The 13,590-nt window shown below is 43.0% G+C and overlaps 1 protein-coding gene across 4 annotated transcripts in view; it reads left to right on the top strand.

The window, feature by feature from the left end:
* The window catches only part of adam22 (ADAM metallopeptidase domain 22), a 337,659-nt gene that overhangs the window by 255,726 nt on the left and 68,343 nt on the right, over nt 1-13,590 (top strand). For all 4 annotated transcript variants that reach the window (XM_059972204.1, XM_059972203.1, XM_059972205.1 and 1 more), the window contains exons 15-17: nt 339-438; nt 2,738-2,809; nt 5,651-5,743. In XM_059972204.1, the coding sequence (XP_059828187.1) occupies nt 339-438; nt 2,738-2,809; nt 5,651-5,743 (265 nt within the window). The remainder of the gene's footprint in view (nt 1-338; nt 439-2,737; nt 2,810-5,650; nt 5,744-13,590) is intronic.

The following is a 13,590-nucleotide window of genomic DNA, read 5'->3' as shown; positions in this document are numbered from 1 at the left end:
AGAAGATTGGGAGAAGGCAGTATGTATGTTGTTTTACAAGGATCAGTGTAATGCAGTGTATGTGTAGAGTGTTCAACCAATCTTAGTTCACTTTGTAGAAAAGCAGGAATTTCTGGTTTCTTAAGTATTATATTTTACTTAGGATTCCCATTATATCCATGTTAGTGAAAAGCAGGTTATTGATAATGATCCTTGCTGTTTGTGGAACTAAGAATGAATGCTAGTCTATTAAGTATTTCTTTTGATGTTTCCTTGTTAACAAGGTGCATAATTGCAAGTGATAAATGAGGTTTGTATTTTTCTATGATTACGTTGATTCATTGTACTAATAATTGCAGGTATTATCTTCCGAATGTATTTTCTAAATGCAACATAGAAGAATACCGGGAATTTTTGAACAGCGGTGGTGGTAGTTGTCTTTTCAATAAACCTACCCGAGTAAGTATAAGAATTGCACACATTATTTTACATTGTTTATAATAAACATCATTTTTAATTGTTTACCATCTTAGTCTTGGTTTGTAAGTGAATTCTTAGAGTCATGCTTCAATATATTTGTGAGTTATATTTTATTCTGAGAAATTTGCTTTAATAGTACAACTACACATTTGTACATACAAATATAGTCATTCAAATGTACAGTGTAATGATGCAGTAGGTACATATGCATAGTTATTATCCTTAAAAATGCAGAGGCAATTGATATCAGTAATGAAATTAGAAGAAAAGGTAATTTGTTTGTTTATTTAGGGAGGTAACAATAGTGATCTATTTGAAGTTTATGAAACTGTAACCTTATTGATAATATAGATCATAACTAACTTTTGGAATAGGAAGAGACATTGGTCAGATGCCTCTGACTAGAACATTGGACCAAGTATAGGGCAGCTTAGTAAGGAATTCCATTAATGTGGGAAAAATGAATTGAAAGTCCCCTGCTTCATGCTACCTTGCAGAGTGTCGATTCTTCCTCAAGTCTAAGCACTCACAGCTACGTAACAGAGATTTAGAGATGTCTTCTGCTCCTGTTACAAATCCCTATCCTCCCTATAGGAACATGAGGTTGTGACCGGAATCTTGTCCAAAGCACTCGGAGCCTGCATGAATTCTTGTCTTCTGTTGATGCTCCAGGAGCAATGACTCAACCCTGGAGTGGAGAAGCTGTTTATCAAGGCTTGTGTTAGATGGGCTGGAGTTTTGATGTGGGGCTTGGGGATGCATCCTGCTTGGTATAGTGAGTATTGCCATTGCTGGGGATTGGCAGTAGTTGCTCTATGCATTAACAAACCCCTAGATCCTGTGCTCTCTCTTGTCCTCTCCAGGATGGATGTGATGAAAGCTGCTGTATTACCTTCTCTCTGTTTGACTGCAATGTCTTCCCCGCCTTGGAGATTTCTTTATGCTAACAATGTCAATTGAATCTGTTACCATAGGGATATCTCTTGCACTCAAGATGCAAACAAAGGGAATGAGAGTCAGCTGCTTCCAACAGATCCAACAGCAGGATGCAACTTTGAGCCCCACAACTCATTGGCTGCACCAGTGCTGGCTTTGTTCCCCAGCCTCTCTGCATGATGCCAAGTGGAAATTCATTGCTGCTGGAGAGTCAGCAGAGAAGGGGGTTTCCCAGCATGGAGGAGGATAGTGGGGTGCTGCATGTTCCCAGCACAGCAGCATTGTCGGCTATCCATTTCTCTATTTATGCCACTCTAAGCCTTTCTGGCATTGACTCCACTAGTTTATGAGGACACTTACTGAGTGCAAAGCAAACTGCTAATGTAGTCAGGTTTCAGGGTTGGCTGAGAATTATGAAACGAACATGATGGCCTTTTCCTCTTCATTGAAACTCTTACTGCTTTGCACTAGAAATAATTGTTAGCTTCTTCGGAATTTACTGAATCAATGCTATAACTTACTAGGAAACTGAAAACTATCTCAAAATCAGCAGCACACTAGAATTTTTGAATGAGTTGTCTTGATTCCCACTTGCTACTGGACTTACTCCTTTCTTAAGCCATGTGGTTAACTGGTAGGCAACACATACCCCAAAACAAGCACAGAATACTCCATTCCAATGCAATGTCCAAAACAGGAGTGTCAAGACTCTATTGGACAATCCCAACAATGACAGACTTGGAGAGACAATATAGAATTTGCTTTGATGGTACAAATCCCTAACATGACATTTGTGGTATTGCAAAGCCTGTCTTCACACTTGCTATCTCCAATAAAATGTGTTCCTGGATGTAGACATGTGATATTGGGAAAGTGAAAGCTGGGGGCAAAGTCAAGGGATTTGTCTCCTGCTTGTCCACTCTACCTGGTAGCATAAGGGACAATGGTAAGCAATGTTACTGACAAATTAGAAAAGAAGGTAAAAAATGCACTATTTATGAAATAGATAATACTTCTGGATACATTCTGGATTTTCAGATATAATATTGAGAATATTTAGTCCTTATGATTATTGTTACATCAAGAATTGTTTCAACAATTTTCTTCAGCAATTAAAAGATATCATTTAGTTGTTTTAAAAATAGATCAGTAACAGTGATTTGGGTTACAATGAATGAATATCAGGGGTACAAAACAACAGGCGCTGCAAATCTGAAATAAAAACAGAAAATGCTGTGAACACTTAGTAGGTCAGACAGCATCCATGGAGAGAAAAAATAGGGTTTATATTTCAGATCTTGGGGCCTTTCAGTGTAACTATGTTGTCTTTTTACTAATGCAGCTTCTTGATCCTCCGGAATGTGGTAATGGATTTGTGGAGGCAGGAGAAGAATGTGATTGTGGCTCACCGACTGTGAGTAGCAAATTTGTTTATGGCTTAAAATCTGTGACTGTCACAGTAGCAGTCAATAACATTACTGTGTAAAATGGCTCCTGCAGCAACTTTGGTTTTTCATGGTGAGCCTTTTGTGTTGCTCAGACTCAGCGGTCTTGTCACATGCTTGTTCCCCTGACCTGGAACATCTGCTGATTAAATGCCAACCGTTTTACTTACTAGGAGATTCCTCCTCAGAGAGCTTGACTCCAGTTTACATACCACCAAAGGCAGATGTTAAGCAGGTACTCCATGTATCGAGTACTGTGATTAGCAAACAAGAAAACAGTCTGCCCTGATGCCTTTCAAATCATTATTGAGGACTTCAGTCAGACTTGTTTGAAGAAATCCCTGCCCAATTATCATCAACGTATCACCTGCAGCACTGGGGGTTCCAACACACTAGACCACGGTTACACTATGATTAGGAATTTCTACTGTTCCATGCCTGGACCGTATCTCAGGAAGTCTGATCACTTAGCTGTTTTCATTCAGCCTGCATACAGGCAGAGGCTAAAGAGCAAGGACAACAAAGAGGTGGTTGCCGGACGTTGAGGAGCAGCTATGGGATTAGTTCAAGCTGGTAGACTGGTCTGTGATCAAGGATTCATCAGAGGACTTGTCATGAATTTTATAAAAACAATCATACACTAGTGTGTCCCTACAACATCATTCAGTCTTAACTAACTAGAAGGCCTGGATGAACCATGAGATCAGCAATTTGCTGAGGGCCAGATCAGTGGCATTCAGGTCTGGCTACCAAGTTAAATACAAGAGGTCCAGGTATGATCTCCAGAAAACCATCTCACGTGTGAAGTGGCAATTCTAAAAGACCAAACTAGAATCACTGCGGGATGCTCGACAACTGTGACAGGGCTTGAATGCTATCACTTCCTACAAATTGAAACCAAAAGACATAGGTGCAACAAGGTTTCGCTCTCAGATGAGCTCCATGCCTTTTATACTTGCTTTGACCATCAAAACATGGAGGCACCTTCACAAAATCCCACAGCTCCTGATGAGCCTGTGATTTTGGTCTCTAAGGCTGACATGAAGGCATCCTTCAGGAGGGTGAGCCTACAGAAAGCATCCTGCCCAGATAGGGTACCTAGCTGAGAACTAAAGAACTGTGCTGATCAACTGGCTGGAATGTTCACCAATATCTTTGACATCTTTCTTTGGCAGTCTGAGATATCCACCTGCTTCCAGTAGCTTTCAGTTATACTGGTGCTTAAGAAAAACATGATAATCTGCCTGGTTGGTGGTGAAACATATCAACTATTGACTGAAAAGCAACTTGGATGTACTCCAATTTGCCTACCGTTGCAACAGGTCCAGAGTAGATGCCATTTCATTGGCTCTTCACTCAATCCTGTAACATCTGGACAGCAAAAATGCATACATCAGGTTGCCTTTTATTGACTTCAGCTCAGCATTCAGTAGTATAATTCACTCAAAACGAATAAGTTTCAAGACCTAGTCATCAAAACCTCCTTGTGCAACTGGATCCTCAATTTTCTCACTTGCAAACCCCAGTCAATTCGGATTAGCAGCAACATCTCCTCCATAATCTCCCTCAGCACAGGTGCACCACAAAGCCGTGTGTTTAGTCCTCTCCTCTACTCACTTTATACTTATGACTGTAAGGGTAAGCTCAGCTCCAATGCCATATTTATGTTTTTCGATCATACCACTGTCATCGGTTAAATCAAAGTTGGTGATGAATCTGAGTGATGCCACAACAATCTCTTACTCAATGTCAGCAAGACCAAGGATCTGTTTATTGGGTTCAGGAGGAGGAAAGTGGAGGTCTATGAGCCAGTATCCATTGGGGAATCAGAGATGAAGAGTGATAGCAACTATAAATTCATTGGTGTCATCATTTCATAAGAGCTGTCTTGGGCCCAGCACATAAGTGCCATTATGAAGAAAGCACAACAGTGCCACTACTTCCTTAGAAATTTGTAAAGATTCAGCATATCATCTAAAATTTTGATATGCTTCTATAGATGTGTAGTGGAGAGTATATTGACTGGCTGCATCATGATCTGGTTTGGAATCACCAATGCCCTTGTACAGAAAAGAAGTGGATATGGCCCAGTCCATCACGGGTAAAGCCCTGCCCACCATTGAGCACATCGACAAAGAGCACAGTCGAAGGAAAGCAACAGCCATTATCAAGGACCCCTACCATCCAGGCTATTCTCTTTTCTTGCTGGTGCTGTCAGGAAGAAGGTATAGTAGTCACAAGATCTGCACCACCAGGTTCAGGTAGAGTTATTACCCCTCAACCACCAGGCTTTGAACTGGAGGGGATAACTTCACGCACCCCATCACTGAAGTGGTCCTACAACCTGTGGACTTAGTTTCAAGGACTCATCACATGTTGTCAATATTTATTGCTTATTTATTCATTGTTGTTATTATTATTTGTATTTGCTCAGTTTGATTTTTTTTTGCACATTGGTTGTTTGTCTGTCTTGTTGGGTCCAGTCTTTCATTGATTCTATTGTGTTTCTTGTATTTACTTTGCATGTCAGGAAATGAATCTCTGGGTTGTATAGTTACGTATATGGTGACATATATTGACTTTGATAATAAATTTACTTTGAACTTTCCACACATTAAGGCATGGGTATGAAACAGTGTCATTGGAGACATGGTTGACGCTAGTCAGCAATTTCTGTTGGATTCTGCAGTTAGTTAATAATAGTGCAAAATCCCACTTGAACAGACCACTAACTACTGATGAGCATATCTACAAAATAATATATTTAATATCCTGGTGCACAATTTAAACTTATTTCTTCATCTTTTTAGGCATGTCGCCAAGAAGGGGGAAACTGTTGCGTCAAGTGCACCCTCGTGAATGATGCTGAATGCAGTAATGGACTCTGTTGTAAAGAATGTCAGGTAAAACAACATATTAATGCTGGTGATTGTGCAGTAATTCACATACATTGGAAGATTAATGTATCAATTAAATGAAATCAGAAGCCCAAAAATCTCCATGGTTTGGTCCAGTCAGTTATGGCAAAATTATGTCTAGGGGAGCCATGTTATTTATATGCGCAGTAGGGGATGAAAAGATTTGACTGAATCCCAGTATATTTGGACTGGGAAGCATATACTCCTGCAGTGGCTGCAGAAAGTATATCCTTTTGCAGGGAATGTTGGGCCAATTCACATCTCCAGTTTCTCAGGCACCACTATGAACTGAATTGGTGTCTCCCTTTCACTGCCAGTTATCACTTGAAATCTTCAAAAAGATGTCATATTTTGTAGAGTAGCAGCCTCCAGTGTAAACAACACAGCAGAGAGGCCATTTTAGAATACCCTTGCCCCTAGTCTTGTAACACAGTGTCTGTGCTCTTGTTTCCAACACACAAGAGCTTCAATCTGTAACTCTCTGGGCCCTGGTAGTGTTTGCAATCTGGGGTCACTGTAAGAACAAGAGAGTAATTTTGACACACTTTTGATTGGCTATCAGTATTTCAACATAGAACACTACAGCACAGTATAGATCCTTCTGCCAACAATGTTTGACAACCTTTTAACTTACCCCAAGATCAGTCTAACCATGCTTATCTCCCACATAGCCCTCCAGTTTTCTTTCATTTATGTGCCTTTCTAAGAGTCTCTTACATGCCCCTGAACTGTTTCTGTCATGGCCCCTGACAGTGTGCTCTATGCACCTACCACTCTGTGTAAAAAGAAACACCTCTGACATCACCTCGTACTTTCCTCCAATCTCCTTAAAATCGAGGCTTCCACTGGTCAGCGTCAACTATGGATGTTGCATTCTTGCTGTCTAGATACCCGAGCTAGTGCAGTACAATATAGAGAGCAAGCTGTTGCCCATGTAGCAAGCTCCCCTCTCTGTGCATCTGATGAACCCAGAGGAATGGCAGAGACTGGTACAGTTTGGCACCAGCAACGTCACAGAAGTTGCCAGCCAGTGGGACTCCAGCTCTAGATTTTTCCCTCGGGTCTTTAACTCCCAAAGCCTTCCCGCATGAGTCAGTATACCCGCAAGGCTGCAGAGATTTGAGATCCATTTCAGTTCTCCAAGATGAGCTGCCAACCATGGCCTATGAGCCCCATGTGCCTGAAACAACTGATTTTAAGCTGCCAGTAACCTGCTTTTGCCTCTTCTCCTGTCAGTAGAAATGGTTTTGTCGGGCTTAGTAGCTAAACTACATGTGAAGGCCAGGAGCTGGACTTGGTTGTCAGAGGCTATATGAGCTATATGCCACCAGGAGCATTGAATTAGGTGTAAGTTCCTAGTTGGATATTTGTAGGCTTCAGTTTAGTAACTTTGAAATGTGATTCAAACTCATTTTGTGAAATGACTGAAACAGCTGAGCCAGTGTCCAGTTCCTTTTTAATTAATTTGCTGTTCACTTCCAGTGTAAGCCATATTGTTAGTCTAATGTTAGTTTTCAAGGCTACCCAGTCCTATATCACTCTCATCATTATCAGATTTTTCATCAACAGCACACGTTACTGCTCTTTTTGAACTGCAACTTGACTTTTTATCTTTCACTCTTCCCTGTGCAGTCCATTTATTTTGTCTGCCCAACATGCTATTCATATAATTTGTGTCCTACTTAGCTGCATTTTTTGCAAGTTTCGCTTTAAATCTGCATTGGTTTCATGTATGTCAGCCCCTGTCACAATGGTAATGCAATTTGTTCAGCTAGGCAGGTTTTTGGTTAGACATTGCAGTTTTGTTCACGTTCACTTTCATTTCTGACTGCTACTCAATTACATCTCCATCTGCTTTTTCCATTGATATAGCAATTTCAACTGCACTTTTAAATGTCAGGAGTGTTTCAGTTTGGAGCCCTTTTTGAATGTTTTCTTGTAAGATTCCACAAATTAAACAACCTTTCTGTGCAAAATGTAAGCCCTTTACTGAGCTGACAATGCTCAGACAATTTCTTCAGTTCAGCGATATATGTTGAAATGGACTCCCCTTCCTTTTGATCCTGTTTATAAAACCTAAAGCATCTGGCAATCAACATGGTTCTGGTTTTAAAAGTTCCTGCATTACTTTTACAACTCAACAAAGCTCCTTTTGGCTGGTTTGATTGGAGCAGTCAAACTTCTAAGCAAACTGTGTGTCCTTCCAGCTAATGCACTCAGCAAAACTGGCACTTGCTTATCATTGGCTATTTAATTTGCTTCAAAATAGTGCTCAATTCATTCTGTATACATATGTGTTGTACAATCAAACGTGTCTATTTTTCCAATGTAGCCAGCCATTCCTGTTTTGTTAATTTATTATTGTTATTACCCAGTACTCACTGTTTATCTTACGACACGGAGTCGGTAACTGCAGTCGAAGGAAAAACTTTATTCGAAAACTTCAGCCTCACTTTTAAGCCTCTGTCAACCGGCCCCCCATGGCGAAGAGGCTCCAAAGCTCTGTGCTCGCAAACCCCCGTAGGCTATCTAATTGTGAGTCGGTTCGCATACGCTAGGAAATGAGCCGCCACATAACCCCCCCCCAGAACCGGCGATACACCCCCCAATGTCCACAGCCTGGGCCAGAACCTGCTTGGGAGGTCGGCCTCTGCGCCGAGGCGCCGGAAACTCGGCCGGTTGCGCCAGGTCCACATGGGCCGGCTTGAGGCGGTCCACCGTGAAAACCTCCTCCTTCCCCCCAACGTCCAGCACGAACGTGGACCCGTTGTTCCGGAGCACCGTAAACGGCCCCTCGTATGGCCGCTGCAGCGGTGGCCGATGCCCGCCCCTTCGTACAAACACAAACTTACAGTTCCGTAGGTCTTTGGGTACGCAGGTCGGGTGCCGCCCATGCTGTGAAGTGGGTATGGGGGCCAGGTTACCGAGCTTCTCGCGAAGTCTGCCCAGGACTGCAGCGGGTTCTTCCTCTTGCCCCCTCGGGGCTGGTAGGAACTCCCCGGGGACGGCCAGGGGCGCGCCGTATACCAACTCGGCCGACGAGGCGTGCAGGTCGTCCTTGGGCGCTGTGCGGATGCCGAGAAGGACCCAGGGAAGCTCGTCCGCCCAGTTGGCTCCTCGCAGGCGGGCCATGAGGGCCGACTTCAGGTGACGGTGGAAACGCTCTCTCGCCCTACCGTTCATGCCCTTTCCCAAGGGGTAGACTTTGAGGCACTGGCAGAGGCACAGCAGGTAGATGAGGAGATTCCGAGTTACAGGACTGCAGTCTCTGGTTTGCAGCTCCAGGACTTCCCCGTGGGCCCAGGTGAGAGGACCCTACTCTGTGACGTCGCCACCAACCAGCCCCGTCCGGTCGTCCCCGCAGCCTGGCGGCGACGTGTTTTCGACTCCATTCATAACTTGGCGCATCCCTCCATCCGGACAACTGTCCGGATGGTTTCCAGCAGGTTCGTTTGGCACGGACTCCGCAAACAGGTCAGTGAATGGGCCAGGACGTGCATGCACTGCCAGACGGCCAAGGTTCAGCGGCACACCAAAGCCCCACCGCAGCAGTTCCATCCCGCCCACCGGCGTTTCGACCACATTCATGTGGATATCGTGGGCCCCCTGCCAGTGTCGCGCGGAGCGCGTTACCTCCTGACTATCGTGGACCGGTTCACAAGATGGCCAGAGGCGGTCCCGCTCACCGACACCACCTCCGAATCTTGCGCCCGAGCCCTGATCGCCACCTGGATATCCCGCTTTGGTGTACCAGCCCACATTACCTCCGACAGAGGCGCCCAGTTCACCTCCAGCCTGTGGTCAGCTATGGCCAGCCTTTTGGGGACTCAGCTGCACCACACCACTGCCTACCACCCACAGTCGAACGGGCTAGTGGAGCGTTTCCACCGTCACCTGAAGTCGGCCCTCATGGCCCGCCTGCGAGGAGCCAACTGGGCGGACGAGCTTCCCTGGGTCCTTCTCGGCATCCGCACAGCGCCCGCGAACGTGGAATTGGGCTTCGGCTTGCTGGAACCATAGGTCCGGGCGCTGTGTCCAGAAACCCGGCAGTTTCAACGAAACCGCATGAACAGAGGCTGCGTCGGTCATTTCTGGTCCAAAAATCGTTTGGACCGTCGGGGTCACCAATTGTAGCGGTGTGCTACAAACAGCGCTAAAATTACGACACGGAGTCGGTAACTGCAGTCGAAGGAAAAACTTTATTCGAAAACTTCAGCCTCACTTTTAAGCCTCTGTCAACCGGCCCCCCATGGCGAAGAGGCTCCAAAGCTCTGTGCTCGCAAACCCCCGTAGGCTATCTAATTGTGAGTCGGTTCGCATACGCTAGGAAATGAGCCGCCACACTGTATACATATGTGTTGTACAATCAAACGTGTCTATTTTTCCAATGTAGCCAGCCATTCCTGTTTTGTTAATTTATTATTGTTATTACCCAGTACTCACTGTTTATGAACTCATAAATTTAGTCCGTTTCTGCCTTTTTTTAAAATCAGACATCTTTGTCCCTCCCAAAGAAGCACATGTTTCTGCTTTTTTTTTGACTTGAATGTCTCACTGCATTTTTTTAAATTCAAAATTTCACTGTGCTTCAACAGTTATATAGACACTTGGGTTTGTTTTAAAACCTCCTTGTTGCCACTGTTAGGTTTTGCAACTCCAAACACACTGTAAAACTAATTGAAAGAAAAACATGGAGCCAGAAATAAATATGTCTACTTCATTCTTTCTTCTAGCAAGGTGTGCACTGATGACACGGCAGGATAAGGATATATGCCATTCATGTACTTTTACATGTAATTAATTATGTTACAAGAATTCTTCATCAACAATATATTTACAATATTACTCAAATATTACTGAAATATTAAATACACAACAGTTCCAAATCCGTCTGTGGTAGTGAATTTCACAGATTCAGCATCCCTTGGCTAAAGAAATTTCTCCTATAACTGAACATCACTCTATTCTGAGACTGTATCCTCTGGTCATAGACTCCCCCACTATAGGAAACATCCTCTCTACATTCAATCTATCTGGCCTTTCAGTATTCAATATGTGTCAATGATCCTCTATCTTTCCTGTAATATCATAGTCTTTTATCTTGTTAAGCAGCCTTGTGTGTGGCACCTTGTCAGAGACTTTCTGAAAATTCAGGAAGATACCATTCACTAGCTCTCCTTTGTCTATCCTGCCTATTATTTCCTCAAAATATTCCAACAGGTTTGTCAGGCAAGATTTCCCCTTAAGGAAACCATGCTGAGTTTGGCCTATTTTATCATATGCCTCCAAGTACCTTGAAACCTCATCCTTAATAAAAGACTCTGACATCTTCCCAACCACTGAAGTCAACCTAACTGGCCTATAATTTCTTTTTTTCATTCTCCATTCCTTCTTAAAGAAGGATAACATTTGCAATTCTACAGTCTTCTGGAACCGTTTCAGAAACTAGTGATTCTTGAGAGATCACTATTAATGTCTCCACAATCCTTTCAGCCACTTCTTTTAGATCCCTGGAGTGTAGGCTATCTAGTCCATGTTAGATATTAGTTACATATTACATTATAAGAGCTTCCCAAGCACTTTCTCCCTAGTAATAGCAGGGTAATGAAATGGGTGACAGATAATCCATATTGTTCATAATAGAAATTGTTCAACATACTTCACTAACACTGTCAGTGAGTTTTGTTCGCATTAAGAGATGTTGCCAGATGTAATGACGTCAGTGTAAGGTGACTGTATTTGACCTACTCATTATGAAGTAAAGAACTTTGGCTTTTGTTAACTGGATAAAATGACTCTTGCATGTTTTATTCACATGGAGATGGAGCGGATGTTTCCAATAGTGGGTGAGTCTAGGACTGGAGGGCACAGCCTCATAATAGAAGAAGGTACCTTTAGAACAGAGATGAGGAGGAATTTCTTTAGCCAAAGGTGGTGAATCTGTGGAATTTATTGCTACAGAGGGCTATGGAGGCCAAGTCATTGGATATATTTAAAGAGGAGGTTGATAGATATTTAATGCATAAAGGTATCAAAGGTTATGGAGAGAAGGCAGGAGAATGGGGTTCAGAGGCAAAATAAATATCCATGATGGAATGGCAGTGTAGACTTGATGGACTGAATGGTCTAATTCAGCTCTCTTGGCTTTTTGTTTTATGGTCTTGCTTCCAACATGGCAAAAAGGCACTGGCTGTACACTCTATCAATGCCCCTTCTCATCTTATACACATCTATCAGGTCACCCCTTATCCTCCTCTGCTCCAAATATAAAAGCGCTTGCTCAAAGGTGATATGTTGCAGTTTCCTTGCAAGGCCAGAATTTTTGACAGTTGGATGGGCATCAAATTAGATGACATTGGATTACATCACTTTCTACAACCTGGAATAATGCTGCCACAGAAGTTAAGGGTCGGTATGAACTTCAAAGTCACTGGACGTGCTGAATATCTCTTGGTATTTGATTCCAATTCCTGTTTCAACAGATAACGTAGGTCAATTACTGCTCCAGAGGCCTGTCCTCCTGATCCACTGTCCTAGTACCATGTTGACACCATTTCTAGAGGACCTGCAATACATAATGTAATACTCCCTTTTCCACCCTGTTCCACCTGACATAATTCTTCCACATTTGAACAGATGGGGCTCGACAGCTGTGGTTAGCAACTCATTTAGGAGAAAGAAAACTCAAGGCCTGTGTCTATACCCACTCATGGGGAAGCCTTTGGGAGTATGCTCTAACGATAGATCTGGAACTGGAGACCCTAAGGCAGTCCTATGTTGATTTCAATGCTGACTGTTAACTCCAGTGATGCCACTGGTGCCAAAGGATATCGGTCTCTGCTATTCCTTTAGATTCATCAGGTTTGTGGAGAGGGGAAACCTGCTGCATGGGCAATAGCGCGCTCTCGATATCATACTGCCCTGGTATGTGTACTGGTTTGCATATTAATTGAACGTAGACAGGTAGGATACAACACCCATGGTCAACTCCAACCAAAGGAGAGCTTTTTGTAGTTCTCCCACCGGAGACACAGGAACTTCCATGATGAAGGCCCCAGCTTTTAGGTGTATGGAACTTCTTCAGCTGATGGGAGGGAATATTCAGAATGTAAGCAAAAGTCTCTTTAAAGAGGTCAATTGTCATGTCATTAATGCCTTCACCAATATAACAAAAATTGCTTTTTGACATACCTCCAGCTGGAAAATCCCACTGAAGAAGTAGTTTATGAGATGCTACAGTGAATATTTTCTATCGTGCATTCCATGCCAGCCACCAGGAATAAACTTCTCTCACAGGAGACATGGGAGTTTCAACCCTGTGGGTCCTGTGCCCAGCTTTTAAATGAAGAACCTCTCTCTGCTGTGCTGTTCTGGAGGGGTAGATGTTGTATTGGGGGAATGTTGAGGCAAAGATAAAATGATAAATAAGTAAATACAGACACATTGCATCTTCAAGACCATCTCACTCATGTGAGCTGAGGTGAACTGCTGCTAATTTATATTTGATTAGAATAGATGTTTGAATTTTTACTCATGAAGTTTGAGGGAATGAAGCGAACTTGTCACTTTGCCTTAATCAATTTTCTAATTCACTTATCCAGACAATGTTTTGATGTAAGCAGCTTGCTGAAATGTTGAATTTTGTTTCCTTGCATATTTACTGAAGTGTTCAGGTGCAGCTCCTTCAAGCTAAGTGGATCCTTTATTATGTGTGTTTTTACCTTTCAAACGTACATGTGCATAAACAGTAACATGCATACAAAGGATATTTGAGTACAGATTTGTCTATATCAGGATGGTACGTTAGTGCTTCTTTCCTGCTGCAGTGAATT

This window comes from Hypanus sabinus, chromosome 6 (genome assembly GCF_030144855.1).
Source record: "Hypanus sabinus isolate sHypSab1 chromosome 6, sHypSab1.hap1, whole genome shotgun sequence".
In the NCBI taxonomy this organism is placed as follows: Eukaryota; Metazoa; Chordata; class Chondrichthyes; order Myliobatiformes; family Dasyatidae; genus Hypanus; species Hypanus sabinus.
This window is presented reverse-complemented; position numbering and strand designations above follow the sequence as displayed.